This window comes from Aphis gossypii, chromosome X (assembly GCF_020184175.1).
Source record: "Aphis gossypii isolate Hap1 chromosome X, ASM2018417v2, whole genome shotgun sequence".
In the NCBI taxonomy this organism is placed as follows: Eukaryota; Metazoa; Arthropoda; class Insecta; order Hemiptera; family Aphididae; genus Aphis; species Aphis gossypii.
In genome coordinates this window covers 8,991,959-9,012,009 of record NC_065533.1, presented here as the reverse complement: position 1 = coordinate 9,012,009, position 20,051 = coordinate 8,991,959, and the positions used below count along the sequence as shown (strand labels likewise).

Genomic DNA, 20,051 nt, shown 5'->3' with positions numbered 1-20,051 from the left:
TAACTCAAATTGGTAATGGAAAGTAAAATATAATATAATAAACAATAATATAATAAATAAATTACGGCCCTTCTGGCCCAACAGGTAAAAATAGTGTTGAAAATATAGCCCCTTTGGCTCAACAATAGATATATAATATTATAATATTTGTATAAAACATATAATAAATACTAATACGGTAATAAACAATATAACTCACGTAATTAGACGGAGAACTGCTGGCCAGCCGCTACCTACGATAATATAATTTCACAAAACACAACACGAAAACAATAATTGAAATAATACACAAAATAAATAATATAATAAAAATAATAGGTGTATAATTCAAAAAGACGATTAGCGCCTATAAAAATTCAACGTTGCATATAAAATAAAATGTTTAAAATTGGTGGCGATTAGCGCGCACACAGTATAATAATAATAATGGCGATTTGCGCCTTGCGTACACAAAATGCAATTTTTAATATAATATATAAGACAACGTATGATGGCGATTAGCGCACGTATATAATATAATATGACGATATAATAATAATAAGAACAAAGGTGGCGATTAGCGCTCACACAAAAATGAATAATATAATATAGAATGTGGCGATTCGTGCCACACCAGGTATAACAAAAATTAGTGGCGATTTGCGCCCACAATTTTATGTAGAAAAAAATTAAATAAACCGGCGATTAACACACGATCGAAAAATGCGTTGATGCACAAACACTGGAGAAAGACTAACTATATTTATAATATTATACCGACGACGCGGGCGGACGGGAAGACATAGTAATGCGGCTGATTGCGCTTCTTCGCCCGTAATCTTAATATTATATAACTCACACAACAATTAAAACACAAATTTAAACAATGATATAAATGGACAGTGGTATGTGCGTGCGTGTGTGTGTGACCAGCTGCTCCCGCCTCCCGATATTAACTTAACTTAAAAATAATATTACCTATACTATAATTCTTATGTTGCGGCGGCAACAATAATAATTATCTTAAAAATTATACGTTACATGAGTACCTATAATATAATTATCGATGGATTTTTTGTCTAAATCTTTCAGGTTTGCCGTGTACAAAAAACGGTACCAGCTTTACGCGTCCGATCGAGCCCTGTGCAAGAAAATGTGCGGAGGCTACACCGAGCTCAAAGACCTGACGAGCGACTAAAAACGCCGACGACCTTGCACACCGACCGTCGTCCGTTCTTCGTCGATTCACTGCATCCGCGCTCTTCGACGTAGCCGCCCGGCGCTCGCGCGTCACCATAATAATAATATTATATTATTAATTATAATATTATCGTTCCCGTCAACCCCATACGAGGCGCATTCACTTCGCCCCCATCCTTCTCCTCCCTAAAAAACCCCCCTGTACACAAAATGACCCGAAATCAACACATCACTTGTACTGCGGGATACGAATGATGCGATGATATTATATTATATGTATAATACAACCACATATTATATGTTTAGTACGCCGTAGTATTAATTGGCGTCCGGTCGACGTATTTTTGATGTTGTTGTTATATTATTATTAATTTATTATTATTTATTTACTATTATTATTAGTACCTAGTAGTAGTAATAGTAGTAGGTAGGACTATTAGCAAACGATAACGTTGTCTTAGAACATAAAAATATACCAAAATCGACGAAAACGACACGAGTAATATTATAGATATAAGACGACGATCGTGTATGTATTACCTATGTACACGGTTTGTGTGTATTCTAGTGATCTGAAAGTACAAAGTACGCTTATCGTCGATTTTTTATTTTTACGTTTTCAAAGCGCACTTAGTGATCGATTTCGAATATTAATAGACAAAATCCGCCTGAAAACGATTTCTATACGGTTCGTATTCGGTCAAACACCTATATACAGATACAGAAAATAATCATTAATAATGAATACGGTTGTACATATTATAATATTCGTATAATATGCATCACATAGATAATAACTTTAACACACTAGATTAGGTACACGTTTCTCTTTGATTGCTCATGTTTCAAACGTGCGATTTGTGATTTATTTCAGTACCGATTATATTTTGCGGATTTGCAATATGAGTACCTCACGAATTGCCAGTACCTATATACATATATACCCATAATTGCCCTACGTATAAAATACTATTCAATTTATTTGGTGACGACGTGAGTAAAATTCTGGGTTTTTTCCGACCGTTCACCGTTGACTCAGACCGAAAACAACGACGGAGAACATAATATTCTGTTAGACCGAACCGCCGGCTCCGTAATACAGAGATATAGGTACGTATACGCGTTTCGTTATTACCTATATTTATTAACGATTTACCAAGGAATCGCATACGCTTTCCTATATAATTTATAAAAGCTATCGAGTTAAAATATCGTTTGTAGATTTTTTTTTGTACGGAATATCGATTTACGTGGGTACCTACCTACGTACTTGTACGACCGATAAACAATAATACTTTATTGTTACATAGGTATTTTAAAATGCCTACCTTTTATACAAAACGCGATCGTGTTCGAACAATTATGCGCACTTTGACGATTTAATGCTGTAAATAGGTTGGTAGGTCATATGTTGCCTATTTAAACGTCTAAATCGTTGACGTACCTATTAAATAAACGAATATAATATTTAATAATACGTATATGATTTAATATAATATATTTCACGAAAACAATTCCCGATAACGTCAAATGCTTAAAACGTTTTATTTTTTACCCCTCGATTTTTAGATAGGTACACTCAACACTGCTTACACTAAAACTGCAGGTATACAACGAGGTACACGTGTATATTATATATTTATATATTGGTGAACAATACTCTATATTATGTTCCAAATGCATATTTATAATTTTTGAATTTTTTTTTATTTTAACATATTATTTTCCAATGCTATTACCGAGATGCTTCCGTGAAAATATCAACTGTGAGAATATGAAGATATTATTGTGTGACAACGACTATGACGCTGAATCGTAATATTATTGATTTCATTTCTATATTAACTACAATCGCCGCAGACGACATACCATCGTTTTCAATATTGGTACCTATGTTATTATAATGAATAATTACCATATAGTATATTATACAATTTAAGTGCACAATAATAACCGATTCAGATTTAGCTGCGCAGTGATTAATCACAAGTCGCTTTAAGGTAATTATCTTACCAACGAAAGCAAAAATTATCTAGGTTGTTAATTTATTCTATTTAGGTATTCTTAATACGATGATAATAATATAATAATAGTAATAATAATATAATTCGTTTCTATTCGTGTAATATAATATGCTTCTTTTATCTCGAGTGTAGGTATAAGGTATAGGTACATATTTTATTATAATCATTCCTAATAGTACATAGAATAATAATATGTTATACTATTATAAATAATTGAAATAATGCGTATGACCATCAGCGGTGTTCCGATTTGATTGTTTGGTTAAATATTAAAGAAAAAGAAGTAGTTCAACTAGTCCGAGTGTGCCTAGACATGAGTAGGCAATTTGGGCAGAAGCTTAGGCCGAATTTTTCAAGACATTCTTCTTGTGAGAATGTACACACCTACATTAGCAATAAAATTTGAAACAAAGTAACCTATCTACTATAAAAAGCTGTACTTCAAATAAATATGTTCGTTAAGTAATTTTCAAAAATCGTTGAAGGCATTGTAGAAATTCAGAGTATAAATACATAACTATTACATGTTATCGTAATATTATGTTTTAAAGTCACGGGTTTGCTGTCAGAGAAATAGAAATACAAAAATCTTGAGCTCTGTTTTCACGGTACTTCTGATGTAAAAAGATGTGTTCACGTCTAAAAACCTGATACCTCAGTTCTGATATTTATACACTATCTCCAATAAATTCGTGTGAATAAATGTTAAAATTCGAACTTTGTAAGTTGCAAGTGGTAGACGCGGTTGTTGGTGTATAGTCCAAGGAAATTTTCCCAGCTCTAAAATTAAAAATAATAACAGCTATATAATACCTAATTCACAACGTAAACCCCCTCAGTATTGGGCTATTAAGCAATTATTATTGTAACATTGGAAAATTCGTTAAAGACAATTTGCATTTGTTAAATATTCACACCGGAATCTCAATCCTCAGACGCGCAGCGCATGCATATATACCAACAACCCACTATAATATCTATATACAATGACATTCGCGTGGGTACGTAACTTTAAATATCTGCAATTGTGGCGCAGGTACTAAAAGCGTGTTTATGTTATGATATCGTATCGTCTATATTACAATAATTGTTATTATTGTAACAGAAGTTAATTATAATAATATGTAGTACGTTACCTACGTATTGGGTACGTGCTCGATCGCGGTCGGACATTTCGATGTCGTTATTTTTACTTTATAATATTCTCTTAGAAATATCGTACACAATATAAACATAATTATATAAATATGGTATTTTTCGTCGTGTGTTTGTAACAAAGCGCTTTATATTTTACGTTATTTTGATACATCAAACATTGCAGTGTATTACTGTAGTAGCTGTACAACTGTAGCCGTAAGACAATCTTTTTACTTTGCATGTACCTATTATAGTATAATATATAAATATATATATGTATGGTAGGTATGCTTATATATAATAATACAAAACATAATACAATTTATAGCTGTGACGTTTGCGAATTTTTTTCTCTTTTCCTTAAATAAATTCTTATGATTTAGGTATATAATATTACGACTGATAGATGATTAGGATCGCATATAATATTTATATACATACCTACGTACTCGTGTTGTAGGTATGTATTATAGGAATCGCGCTGTAAATTGTAATAATAAATATTATATTATATTTTTAACACGAGATTTTGTGAATCGTTACCTATAATGTAGCGTGATGACCCGATTACTGTGTCGGTATAGTACCTATCTATATTGTGAATAAATGTTTAATGTTTATTGTTTGTATAAATTACAGAGATGTGTACCGTATTATAAAATACGCAGCACATCACAATAATACGTTGTTACGATTCGTTTTGTTGATTTTTGTCAGGTTCTCTCGAGTGCAATGATGTAGCAATGATAATATATTGTATAGGTAGTGTGTGGTCTACCCTCTCGACATATTGTGATCGGCCGGCCGAGTCTTTCGAAAAAAAAAAATGTATTCCTATATTATAATATATATAAATTATTGTGCTGACAAATGCTGTGACGGGTGGGGAATCGTAAGTTCCTACACGAAAAAAAGGTACGTATGTTAGTTTCTACACGATGGAAGACAGGTACATGTGTAAGTTCCTACAGGGTAAAAAAAAGGTACACGTGTAAGTTCCTACACTAAGTATATTATAAGTTATCAATCCACGTCTATAAAATACTGTCATACATTTTAACCCTTTATTGTGTATAATATATAATTTAATAATTTAAAAAATAATAATTGTAATATAATAATATAATAATTGTAAAAAAAAATATAAGTGAAATAATTATTTTTTCATGTAACACAAACATAGAGTTTTTAAAACAGAGGTGTTTGGCTGTAGATTTCATTTGGGCCAAGCTTGGTTTCGTAAAATACAATATATAGGTTATGCATTACAATTTAATTCAGTTGACGATGTAGGAAAATGGTTGATACATATTTTTGGACTTTCTTTTCTAAATCCAGAGGAAGTGGAGGATTGTTTTACAGAATAGATAATTTTATGGCAGATAAACCTGACAATTCAGCAATCACAGAATTTTGTGATTATTTAATTGATAATTATATTACAAATAATAGTATTTTTCCACCGAAAATATGGGCTAAACAATCTTCTGATAAAATACACACGACAAACGCATTTACGCATGTGAAAGTTTTCATTCGGATTTTAATTCAAATTTTTATCATAACATCCGCATATTTTTAAAATTATCGAAATTCTCAAATTATTTTAAGTTAATACATACATAAAAATAAGAACACTGAACAACTGAGAGTAATTTAGTAATTAAAATAAATCAAAAACATGCCGAAAAAAAAATTTTATAAATCAAAAAATAAAAGAATATTCAACTAAACAAATTAATCAATATGACTACGTAAAGCTTAAGCTTCAGAAATAAATCTCATAAAATATAATATTTTTTTTTTTATTGTTTTATTATATTAAAATTATTAAATTGATAATATTTATTAGGTTAATTATTAAATATTGTAAAGAATGCACTGCTTTATATTTTTTACAATAAATGATGAATTATTATTAGGTAAATTATTAAATATTATAAATAATTATTTATTATATAGAATAAAGGGTTAAAATATATGACAGTATTATAATATGATATAACTGATATTAAAATATTAAATTGATAACTTATAATACACTTAGTGTAGGAACTTTCACGTGTACCTGCTTTTTACTGTGTAAGAACTTACATATGTACTTTTTTATCGTGTAGGAACTAACATATGTATCTTGTTTACCTGCTAGGTCTCGTGTAGGAACTTACATTCGCCCTGACGGGTAGACCGCCCGTGTTATTAATTATTATTATTATTATTATTATTAATATTATAATTACGATTTATTAAGTATTATTATAATAATTACCATTATTGTAAGCTGGTGTACTCATCGCCGTAATTATAGTGGCTGTTTATAAAAATAAAAACAAAATTTAAAAATTTAGTTTTTTATTGTTATATTATTGTTCTCATTAGTTCATTATCAACTCATTAATATCTACAGTTTGTTGTAAAGTTTTTTTTTTTTGATTTAGAACAATTAAGCATTATGCTTCCTCCGCCTTGCACCGAGAATAAGCGGAGCTTGATATACTTATTTCAGAGAAGCTGCGGAAGTCCTGATTCTATTTTTATACATAATGATATATTTTTTTAACGATTAAAATATAATTAATACTGAAACTGATGGATTGAAAAATTCACGTAGGTGATATTATGTTGATTTACTAAGCATGCATATTGCATATTAATCGGCAATAGCCATTAATCGCATTTATGTTTTCCTAAAAAATACTTAAATTTATTGGTTTTTGAAATTTTTAAGCGTACTAAAAAGTAAAACTGTAGATATAATGATCATTTTTTTAAATACTAATTTCTTATTTCTAATTTCCGTTATTTTAGCATTTACCAAAAATTATCCTATTTTATTTAAAATAGATTACAAATATTATTTATTTTGATTCATCATATCAACTTTATTAGATACTTATAAAAGTTATAAGTTATAATAACGACTTGGGATTTAATGCATTTGAATATTTTTATATAAATCATAAATGGTTCCAAAAATTGCCGAGTACGATTAAATTGTGTTTTGAATTATAACAATGCTAAAACCACATCTTCCCCCATACTTCAATTTATTTTTTTAAATTGTGCATTTATCTGAATTAAGCATTTGCAACATTTTATTCATTTTTATAAGTTATAAACAAGTTATGAGCATTTAAAGTTTACGATTTCAAAATACTTATATGTTGCTTCATTATTAAAATATCGAAAAAGCCTACACGGTACAAGATACCAAGATAATATTCAAATCAAAATTATCATAATTTTTCACTCTAAATATCTTACTCTGTGAGATTATGATGATTTTTTTAATAGGTATATTAGTTTTCTGACCAATTTTTTTTATCAATTATTAACAGTTTCTAAGCGCAACAATGAACTGGAAGAATAATACCTAAAAATTCTATAATAGATCAATTTTTTTTAATGTTAATGTACAATTTGCTATGTTATACATCAGTTAGATAGAGCCAATACATACATATACAAGATCCACTCAATGTAAGTATATTATATATTTCTTTAAAATGTAAAATATTCTATTTTTCAATATTTTAAAGTATCTTAAATAAAGTCACCATTTAAGAGGATCTTAATAGTAGAATAGAAAATATGTTAGTGGAAATTAAAGTAAAATTTTCTTGATTCACATGTATATTTAAATTTATAAAAAATTGTGAAAACTTATTGGCAAATAAAATACATAGAATATTATTCTCTAAGTAAAAGTTGTAATTATTTTATTAGATTAAATTATTTTGTTTGTGTAAGCATAACCACATATAAATATTTTAGAATTAAGCAATTAAAAATCAAGGCATTGATTCGACTAAATAATAAGTTATCTTATATCCATATCATTCACTTTGAATTCAATAATAAATAATTTAATATTAAAAACAAACGAGAAGAAGACAGACATTTGAACTCCAAATACGCTTACCAAAATAAATTGTGGCTATATGATTAAAATGTTCTAAAATTACTATAAAAACAACTTATAACTTATAAGGAATTCATATTAATTAATATTCCAACTTTTTAAACAAAAGTACAATTCTATCAACAAATATAAAAAAATACTATGAAAGATTCAAAATTTTGAAAATTCTTCATTCCTCAAAAAAAAAATTCTAACTCTTATTTATAAATATTTGGTGAAAATGTATAATCACTATTTAAAAAATTAATAAAATCATATTTGTATAAGTAAAACTATATTTTTAAAATAAACACATTAATTCATGTAACATTGGCACACAATAATTAAAATCCCCAAATGGGCACAAACAAAATAAAATATTGTAACAATTTGTGTTTATTTTTAATCAAATATTAATAATATGATATAATTTATATTTTAAAAAATTATATAACATGCATTACCAAACAATTAATTGAATATTATAATATAGTTCACATTACATAAATAGTATTCATAATTATATTTAGGTTAACAATAATTGACTTTTAGGAACGCCTCATGAAAACAATATTAATTATTATGTCTGATCTCTCACAATATTTATAATTTACCAAACAAAACAATAACAATAACAGGCATTTTAATCACAAGTATTTTTAACAATCTATAGAGTAAACATTAAGTATTAAACATGATATACCTACTACCTATAATAGTAGTTCATCTTATACTCCAATCAGATCACTATCTTATGGGACTAAATTAATTTAATAATTATAGTTCAATTAGTGAAGTGCAGTTAGGAAAGGATACACAGTGAATCAGTCTATAATATGTGTATAAAATATAGTTTATATAATAATAAATATTGGTAACGAAAATATAAAATTAAAAATACATAGAGCCATCTTCAAATCAAATAATTAAATGTCGGCTTCTTTGATAAATAAACAAACATGTTTGGCGTAAATTTTTGAAATCACTGAAAATAAAACTTGTTGAATAAAACATATGTCACCATGGACATTATTATTCTCATTGTCAAATTAGAATAACGTCTCTTGCATGTCAATTATTGTTTATAATATTAAATTCGATAATTGTAATTCGTTTTTGATATCCTTTAATCCAGATATAATTATATAAAACTTGAACTTACATACAAAAACTACAAAATATTCTCCTAACTGTTTGGGCAAAAGATACATGTGCCCAATTATCAGTCTCTTCTGTAATATCAAAAGTTGATGTAGGAAATGTACCTTCAACCATAAATTTTTCCAGGTCAGTCTTAGGTTTGATAACATGTGGTTGGTTCTAAAAATAAATATATTTAATATAAATTATAATGTAACTGATCAAAAGTAAATTATACATTTTTTATTCATTATTTATGTTATTTAAAAATGTTTACTTATTATTTGAAAGTATGATACTAGAAGGAGACACACAAAAATGTAACGTTCATATTTAACCAGAAAATGAGAAAATGAGTAAAAGTAAAATAAAAAATAAAATAAAATAGAATGAAAACTTCAATTGATGTAACATATAACATGAACTAAAAATTTGTTCTTTAATTATACAACATTAGTCAATAGGTATATACTGTCTACAAGTCATTACTTAGCTTTGCACTAATAGTGTGCATACTAGTTGTTTATAACTGCAACTTTGAGAATTAATAATAAATCTAAATGAATCTAAATAAATTTAACTGTTATAAATAAGCAAGCACTAGGGAAAATTAAATAAGACTTCATAATCCAAACAATAATTAATTACTTTTTACAATAGTAAACAGTTTTAAACAAAATAGAAATATTTTAATTGGTATTTACCTTAATTGTTTCATAGGAGTCGATGATTACCGATAAAAAGAGATTGATAACCACATAAATAAACAGACTTATGAAGCAATATAAGTACAAACGACTGAACCACCACAGCAATGAAGATTTTGTAGCCATGATTGTAAATGTAGCATACATATCATCACCATTAATTAAAGAAAACAAGCATTCAGATGTACTTGCCAACGATCGAAACTAAACATACAAATACACTTATTAATCTAATTTAAAAAAAAATAAGTATGAATCTTAACTATATAACTACTTAACTTAAGCTAAAAATAAGATTATTTAATATTTTATTAAAATGGATATTAACAATTTCTATTTTATTTTTAGTAAAAAAATTGAAGCATTACTTTTATTTATTCAAAAAACAGTGAAATTCATGTAATATTAAATATATTATAATCAATAAAGAGGAAATTTAAGTACAGTAGAACTCCAATATAATTAGTTTCAAGGATGGTCGGGATAAGCAAATATCCAGATGATTGACATATGACATATCAAAAGTTATATAATTGTATGAATATATTTATTACTATTATGTATGCAATATAATTTAAAATTTATAACCATAAACAAATGATTTTATTATAATATTTAACTGAAACCAAATAAGCTTTAATTATAATATGTGACATATTTAAACAAAAATAAGACGACTTGGCACATAATATTTTGTCTAGTCTGGTTAATTAGACATCCGGTTGATTGGCGTACGGATAATCGGAGTTTTACTGTATTACTATGTTTTGTACAATACTCTAATACTTAGTACATCAGCTTTCAATAAATATTAAAATAATTTATTTTACAAGTTAAAGACATTTTTTTTATCACAAGACCTAATAAAAATTAGTTCTTCTTCACATCCCCAAGTGACACCCTACCATAGATAGGGTAACATCTCAATGTTAAAGTATCAATGGGGATGCATGTGCATGTTCTCTTATTGGATAAAGAATATAAAAAGTTTTTTTTTTTTTTTGTTATAATAATTTATAGTATGGATAATATTACAATAGCCATGTATAACTCAAATCAAGTTTCTTGCATATTTTTAAGGATATATTAGAAAATAATTTAAAACGTCATACATATAACTTTAAAATCAACACTTACTTTCATATGATATGGTCCTAATACCAACCAACCACAAAATGTGAAGCCAGCATATAACAAAATTGCGCATAAAATGAATCTTGAAGTGTTTGGAAAAGCTTGCCGTAATGTTAATATTACACCCTAGAAATAAATATTTAAACATAACATTTTACATCTGCAATATAAATTTAATATGAATAATGATCAATAAAGATAACTTACATTGTAAGTTTTAAAGAACGTTAGATATCGAAGGACTCCAAACCAAACAAGCAAATTGCCAGTTCCAAGTAGTACACTACATAAATTCCATTGGTCACCAATAAATTGCTACAAACATATAATGATTTAACTTTATAATATTAATCTATATATATAACACACATGTAAATTAAATGCTGTTTGTTGGTAAATGGATAACTTGAAAATGAATGGACTAGTTAGGATCATTATTTTTTTCAAATGTTTGTAATAGTCTGAATAAGGTTTTTATAAAAAGAAAAATTGAAAAATTTGACAAAAACTTAGTGTTTTTAATGTATGAATTCATGATCATAGTGTATACTCGTATTAGCTAAAATTTTGTATACACGTAATACTGATAATAAAAATACTCTAAACTACTTTAAAATTGTTGCCAGGCCATCTAGTACGATTTTAATATTTCAGCAAAGTACACTGAAATTTTCAATAGAAAGGGAGAAGTTAAATAAATGTATGATATATGAAAAAAATATATTCAAATTGTTACTTAGGAAAAAAAACAGAAAAATTTAAAGCCCAACACCATATGTACACAATTATCATAAATTAACAATATAATATGAAATTACCTTTCTCTCTATACGTTCCTTTATTCCTGAACCACATATAATAAGTATGTCATTAATGATTATCATTATATACCATAAATTCCAAAATTCCCATCGTGCTTTATAGCTCAGTGTGGACTTAAGCATGTCTTCAAAATACCTTATAGTTTCCTATAGTTGAAAAAATAAATTGTATTAAGTTAAAAATGACATAAATAGTTGTCAATTTATAGTACTTACATATTTCAGTAGTTGTGCTCTCAATATAGCCCTTGTACATAATATCATTGAAATAGTACACACTATAATGACAAAATAATTTAATACACTTCTCAAAAACGACTCGACTTTGTTGTCAACTAGATAAAAGAAAAATAGCAATATTAATAATACCAGTCTGAAATAACATAAAAATTAATTGTTTAACTTACTTATGTATTCAACGCTACCTTTACAATTTAATCTAAAAGGATTTACTTCCAAATCTACTAATACTTGTCCATCCATATCTTCATTATTTAATATTATCTGTAAAAATATGCATTAAATGTATAATGATTTAGTTGGTTCATGTAAAATAAAACGAAAAATCTATCATTTTTTTTTTCAATTTTCTTATTTATTACATATTATTGTAATACATATTGTTAAAATTATTATTATTATTATTATTATTTTTAATACTTAATTAAATTATTCTTAAAAATTAACAAAAATCATATTTACTTGAATTTCAAATTTGTAACAATCAGGAGGTGAATACTTTCCAGCAACTTTGAAGTTAACAGTTTTTAATGCAAATTTTAATTTAGCTTTTAATAAAGATGAAAAATATATTGTCTTATTATGTTGAATTAGATAATCTTTGATTGAAAATCCTTTAGTTTTTATATCATCTGTTATAGTGACATTCAAGCATTCTAGATTTAAACAAAAATATATACTTATTATTTATACAATAACCTAAACATAAAGCAATATTCCAGCAATAGAATTCATCAATTCTATGAATCCCTATGCAACACCTTGCAATTGAAACTAGTTCCACTATAACAGGATGTTATATGGGAATACACAGAGAAAACCAAATTTTGTCAGGCAATGATGTATTCTCTAGTGAAACAGTATATAAAATTTACAATAGCACAGGTTTCAGTTACCTTGTATTATTTCTCCATCAAAAGTATAACTTTCGTTAAAACCAAACGCACTACCTTCTTTATAATGAACAGTACAAAATGTTGGATCCACGACTTTACTATCTTCATTTAAATATGAGTATGATCCAATTGCATTACTGATGTTGGCATACTATATAAACATTTAAGTTTTTACAATAAAATACTAACTTATAATATATCATAAGAAAATCATAAAAAGATATTGATTGAAAAAAATTCTTTTATACAAATCCTAATTAATAAACATTTTATTATCTTTTAACTTAATATCAATAATTTAAAACAATATACATATTTGGTACTATAAAAATAACAAACATGAGAAGAAATTAATTAAATTGTAATTTTTTTTAAATTATAAAAATATTTTATAACCTAATAATCTAAAATTATAAAATAATAAAAAAAAACCCTTAAATTAACTCATTTAATACACATATAAATATGAAATTAATTATTACTAAATTGAATAATGAAAAATAAAATATTATGAACTATAATAATTAATTTGTCATTGGTTAATTACTACTTAAATCTATAAAAATACTGATTAACATATTTTTATTGATTTTTGGATGACAAACAATTTTATTAAAATAAGGTCTAACATCATTTGTACTTATATATTTATTAATTATTAATTGTAACTATTAGTATTTGCAAAAAATAAAATAAAAATTTAATAAACAACACTTACAATATGTCAAATTTTATACTTACACCAACCACAGCATAGTTAATAGTCGAATAAAATGATTCAATATTATAAATAGCTAATGGTCCCAGAGCAGGTGGATAAGACACTATTTCTCGTGCTGGATCCCATCCTTTAATAAACAAGTGTGAAAATGTTATTCTATTTCCCCATGTATAATTAACATGACTGTAGCGAGTATGAGCAAACAATGAAAGCTTAAAAAATATATAAATACAATTTCAAATTAAATAGAAGTAAAAAAAATATATTTGCTCATCATTTACTTGAAGTGTAACCAATATTATTTTGATAATTTGGACTAAAAATTTGTATGGAAACCTCCTTCTTGTCTTCCATTTTTCAATTGGATTCATAAAGAAAAAAGATAATCGATTACGCATCTTCCTCTCCAAAAGTACATATTCATCTGAATAAGGATGAGGGTATTCTTCTTCATTATCCAACAACAAATCTGCTTCTAGACAATTACAAATAATATAAACTTTAGAGTCTAGAAAATATAGTCCACTAACAAGTTTTTACAAGCCCACAAACTGTAACAAATAATCTAAGAGTGAATTATTCATATATTTTTGTTTATTATTATTAGGGGGTATTTTTTATACTGATAACACAAATAATATTTTTACTTTTAACTTTACTCATTTAACTAGTTAATTTACTATAATATTAAAGCTAACAACTCAAAGTTGAAAAAAAAATAATAATTTAACATTCAGAAGAATGGGAACTTGTATGCTACCAAATAATTAAGCTGTTAAACTCTCTAAATATTTTATAGGATCTCTGCCTATGGCATTAAAAAATTATAAAAAATTGTAAAAAAATATATATTTACAATAACATACAATAATATTTAAAATTCTAAATAAAATACTTTCTACTTCATTTTTTTGATTTTAATATCAAAGAACTTTCAGGTAAATATTTCTGAATATTTAAAGATAACTACTTTTAGCAAAAATGTAATGATATTATTACTATTTTTTTAAAAGTGTTTTAAATATATCTGAAAGTATTTGAAAAAATATCTCTTTTTCAGTGGAAGATACACTCAAATATTTAAAATATGTTTGTTAAAAACTAATAGCCAAATGTTAAAAAAATTACAATTTTCAATTTTTTTATTAAAAGGTATGTTCTTTTATGCTGAATAACTGGAATATAAAGGAACAATCAAAATTTTATCATTTGTACTTACTTAATACTTGGAAGGAGAGGTATTTAATTATTCTTAAACATAAATGATTTAAAACATACTAATTAATTGGCATTTATAATTTTAAAACAACTTTTATTTTGAAAAAATCAATTTTTAATACTTTCATAATAAGAAGCCAAAATAGTAAAAACATTTAATGATAAAAAAAATTTAAAATAAACATGAATAACATACATTTTGCTCCATGCTCTTATGAGCTTATTTACTGGTAGTGTCTTTTGTTACCTACATTTTTAGAAGAATACTAATAATATGTGTTTAAGTAACATCTTAATCTTAATAAGCAACATACATTAGTTGAACAAAAATCTATTTCAGATACAATCATTTTTCAGCATTTTATATTTGTGAGGAAAGTGCTTATATTGGATCATGTGTTTAAAATTAACACATATACCAAGTCTAACTCAGATTTTAATTTTTCTTGTAAAAATATATTATGATACTTATAATGTAAACTATTATACCAATGTTCAATATCAGTTTATTACAATAAGTCATAAGACCTCAAGAAATTTAAAAAATAAGCATAGTTATTGAACAAAGCCATTCACTGATATATTAGGTACCAATGTTAGATAAAAATTGGCTAATGATAAGCTGTAAGCGTTAAGTAAGTAAAAAATTTAAAAAAAAAACAGATATCGAGACCATGCTCAACGGTTGTTCGATGAAAATTCAAAAATCATACCAGAACCATTGTATGCATCTGCATTGTTCGATCCGCTCGACAGATTGGACTGGTCGGTGAGTCCGTATATTGAATTATTTTGCGCTCCATTCATTGTGTTTGATTGCCTTTTAAACAGTCGTGCGGGCAAACACCGACGGATAGCGTTGGCCGAGTAAATAGAAATAAAATTAACTTGAAAATGAACGTTGTTACATCCTCGCCGCCGTCACGTACCTATAAGGCGCGGCCCTCACATAACCTGTTAAACACTTATGCGTGTGATGCGTCTAAACGAAAACCAACACGAAAATGCACAAATTAAAATGTAATGTCGTCAATAAAGACGAGTGACGAGAGTTGCGATAAAAGACGTCGATCGACGGATCAACTCACGGCAGTGATGAGTGATTATTGTAAATTGTAATTCATTGTTACACAGGGCGACACTCTAACGTAATCCGTTAGTCGCCAGTCGTTTTATTATTGATTAGGGACAATTATAATACAATTAGAGGACACACAGAAACGGATAAGTGAGAAGAGAATAAGAAAAACGCAGCAGAGATATTATATAAAATATATGGATTATCGTCCAAATTTTATAATAATATCGTAGCAGAAAAGCTCGAGATAACGTGTTATCAAAATGAAAAACAAAACACGATACTAGTAGATAATAAAAAATAAAAAAATAATTACCTATTGAATATTATATTAATATTATTATGATGTGCCAGTGAACAAGACGTGCGATGGAGATGTTTTATACCTAAGCATTCTAAACATGTATATATTATTATGATATAAGCGTATTACGCCGTCGGTATGCACTTTAACAACCTTGATTGTTTGCTAAGGCACCATAGAGTAATACTCTGTGTATGGCACTGATGGATTTTGGAACTTGGACATGACGACATATTCTATTAAAAAACGTCACTGATAACCCAACACTATTATAACGATAGACATAATGTATAGATATTATAGTACCAAGCATTTATAATTAAAGCATTGCATTCTTTTTTTTGCAAATTTAAATAGTTAGGTAATTGTAAATAATTTTCTAATTAATTTAATCTGAATTTGCAGTTATTAGGCACCTATACATTAATACTGCACGGTATTGTTGCGATAATAACATACCTTAAAACCTAGGTACCTACACTAAAAATAGGTAATACATAATAGGTATATATAATAATATAATCCTTACTTAATATTTTACATTCAATTCTGAATATAATGGTTATAGTATCGAATGTTTGAGTTGAAAACTTGGTTTCTTTTCAGTTTCATACGAACATGTTTTAATTACCAACTTATATATTATCTTAACTTGACATAAAATACTGATTCTAATGGTTAAAGTTACACATTTTTACAGCTGTATAATGTATTTGTAAGTGGGATAGTTGCTTTGAGTAAATTTCAAAAGTTCATAATTATGACCGTCGAATGGCAATGAGACAACATTTTGAAATATATTGTAGATTATCAAGTACTGTCTCATGAATTTTAGAACATAATTGTTTTTTATTTTATTTAAGTTCAGTGTCAGCAAATACTATAGATATCGATAAAATAAATATTAAATATACTATAGATACTAAAGTATTTGGTGTCAGCACGAATTAAAATATATATAATGTATATTTTATTTCGTAGGTGTCAGTATATTATATTATTATTAATAATATTTATCTGTCGAGTGTCATTATCATTATCAGTTCATCACATAGACATATAAAACAACTAGATAACGGACTGCGTATTACATTCCCAGTGGAAAGTTGAAGTCATGCGGTCATATTCCAACAGGGCAATGTTTACAAAATAACTCAATGGATAAGATAGCTATATTAATAATAATACAAATAACGAATTAATTTTCATAGTATAAAATGTTGTAAACATTGCCCTGTTAGCATATGGCCGATGACTTCAATTTTATCGTGTAGTCCGTTATCTAGTTGTTTTATATGTCTATGGTTCATCATAATATTATATTCTCGCCCAAACATAGATATTTTTAATTACCTACTAGCCATTATGCATTTTTTGCATGCATTGCCCAGGAGGCTATGAGTAGATTTTGGTGTACCTATACACGCCATAAATTGCTTTCGAGTACATTAATAGGACACTCACATTTTTGAATTTACTATATTTATGTACAAAACTCTGACACAATATTGTTGATTTTAGATAGGAATATGAAACACGTCACTCTAGAGGGCTTACGACCGTACCTATCGGTAATTGTAGTGAACACGTAGGTACCATAATGATTTGTTCCTATACAAATTTATTTTTTTATATATATAATTTGTGTAAAGCAATATTACTTGTTTGCTATAGGTACTAAAATACTAAATTTTCATTCTAAATTCTAATGATACTAGTTACAAATTTGTGAGATGAAAATTTAATGTTATAAAAGCAAAATAAAAATAAAAATGTTGTAGGTATAATACCGACAAATTTTACACACATTATTTTTGATTAAATATGAATTTTTTCAATTTTTATAAATCTCATACGTACATACATATTATTCATTAAGTAATATATTCTTTACTATACATTATATTCTGATTCTAATGGTTATATTTACAAATGTGTTAGATGACAATTGAATGTGAACATAATAAACATTATTTAATATTTTGCTGTAGAATATGAAATTAAAAATGTATGTTGTCATTCAAAAAAGTAAAAACCTTAAAAAAATTTTACTTTTTTTATACCTATATATATTTATAAATGTTTTTTTACTAGAAATTATAAAAAAAAATTAATAGATTTTGAAATAATGAGTTATAACCCACCTGAGTATTAATATTTATTATATTTTAATAGAAGCCTGGATGCTTTTGGACGTGTTTGGGATTTGCGTACAGTAAGTTGTATTATGTTTATCGTTTATGTAAGGTCATTTAAAGTCTATATATATACTATATAGTATAGACTTTCCTCCCAATGGGTAAATTGTTACTTAACTAAAACTTATAACATGATTCACAACTAATATAACTTTTATTTCAAATTATCAAATGGCCACTGGTAGTGAAGATAATTTACGTGTATTCGGGATATTAGAAAAAGATCATATCTATTCCAGCATACAAGAGTTTTGTTTCAGGACTAAGATACCAACTTGACGGTAATTTTATAGTCACTTCTTCATACTACAACACAACAAAGGTACCTATTAGTAAAAATTAAATACATTTTATTGTTTTGTTTAACAAAAACGTTTAATTACTATAGATTTGGGTAACAATTGTAAACCTAAAATGATAAAACCATTAAAATCTATAAGTTTATTACTCCACTCATAATCTAAAAATTTTAAAGATCTTAACAAAATAAAAATTTCAGTTTCTTGATTTTGACGAAATTCTTACTCCTCTCATAAAAAAATTATAACTATACATTTTTGAATTTTAATTTTGTACCTATATAAAAACCTTAGGAAAAACGTTGCTCTAAATTATCAGTCTTTGATTAAGTAAATATTTTTTAAAATTTAATCATACTATGTATATAAAACGCTAATATCAAAGTTTGATGAAAATTTAAGGTATTTATGGTTATTTGTTTTTGAGTTATGACACATAAGAAAATCAAGTTTGTTAAAAACTTATACATTCACATTTCTGTTTTCCTTAATTTTTGTCTGTTTTTCCAACATATTTTTAATTATTGATTCTCAAAAGTATTAATTAGATTATATTTGCTACCTGTCGTGACTACCTAAAAGTTGAAAATCAAAGTACTTATCCTTTCTAAAAGGAGGGCTCAGAAAAAACAACACATCCTTGTAAGATCAATATAATATGATCAATATAACAAATGTATCATACTTATGTAATAAGCAAATAACTCAAATTTAATATACAATTTAATACATTTTGAGCCTTACCAAAAATTAAAAACTAAAATGATCATAGTATTAGGTTTATGTAAATAGGTAAAAACGCAGTTACCTATTAATGGGTATTCAAACCAATCTATAGAGATATAGAATATTACTTAACGATTTATGAATTTATGATACATACTTTAGTTAACCGAATTATGATACACTATAGCTTTTTACTAAAAATTTGTGTAGTCGTATGAATAATTATTTGAAATTTTGTACTTTTGTAGCTGATTGGTTATCACTTCATCGGTTATCACCGTTTTACTTATCAAGCGACATACACAGCCGTTTTCATGGTACTACCAGT

General features: G+C 26.5%; 2 protein-coding genes across 14 annotated transcripts in view; one reads left to right on the top strand and one right to left on the bottom strand.

The window, feature by feature from the left end:
- Positions 1–6,687, top strand: part of LOC114124624 (trehalase) — a 98,925-nt gene extending 92,238 nt beyond the window's left edge. For all 8 annotated transcript variants that reach the window (XM_050205967.1, XM_027987928.2, XM_050205972.1 and 5 more), the window contains one exon: positions 1,072–6,687. In XM_050205967.1, the coding sequence (XP_050061924.1) occupies positions 1,072–1,177 (106 nt within the window). In that variant the 3' untranslated portion in view covers positions 1,178–6,687. The remainder of the gene's footprint in view (positions 1–1,071) is intronic.
- The window catches only part of LOC114124617 (mucolipin-3-like), a 117,094-nt gene extending 100,312 nt beyond the window's left edge, over positions 1–16,782 (bottom strand). The window contains exons 1-14 of one of the 6 annotated variants that reach the window (XM_027987919.2): positions 16,513–16,779; positions 15,832–16,100; positions 14,182–14,375; positions 13,921–14,112; positions 13,180–13,330; positions 12,746–12,939; positions 12,451–12,547; positions 12,260–12,378; positions 12,041–12,190; positions 11,430–11,537; positions 11,226–11,348; positions 10,086–10,292; positions 9,404–9,561; positions 8,518–9,226 (exon numbers count right to left, since the gene is read on the bottom strand). In XM_027987919.2, coding sequence (XP_027843720.1) covers positions 9,160–9,226; positions 9,404–9,561; positions 10,086–10,292; positions 11,226–11,348; positions 11,430–11,537; positions 12,041–12,190; positions 12,260–12,378; positions 12,451–12,547; positions 12,746–12,939; positions 13,180–13,330; positions 13,921–14,112; positions 14,182–14,375; positions 15,832–15,925 — 1,854 coding nt within the window. In that variant the 5' untranslated portion in view covers positions 15,926–16,100; positions 16,513–16,779 and the 3' untranslated portion in view covers positions 8,518–9,159. Of the gene's footprint in view, positions 1–6,442; positions 6,652–8,517; positions 9,227–9,403; positions 9,562–10,085; positions 10,293–11,225; positions 11,349–11,429; positions 11,538–12,040; positions 12,191–12,259; positions 12,379–12,450; positions 12,548–12,745; positions 12,940–13,179; positions 13,331–13,920; positions 14,113–14,181; positions 14,376–15,831; positions 16,452–16,512 lie in introns of those variants that run through there. The other 5 variants (XM_027987918.2, XR_007605673.1, XM_050205975.1 and 2 more) reach the window with 5 other exon arrangements.
- Positions 16,783–20,051: the final 3,269 nt, after the last annotated feature.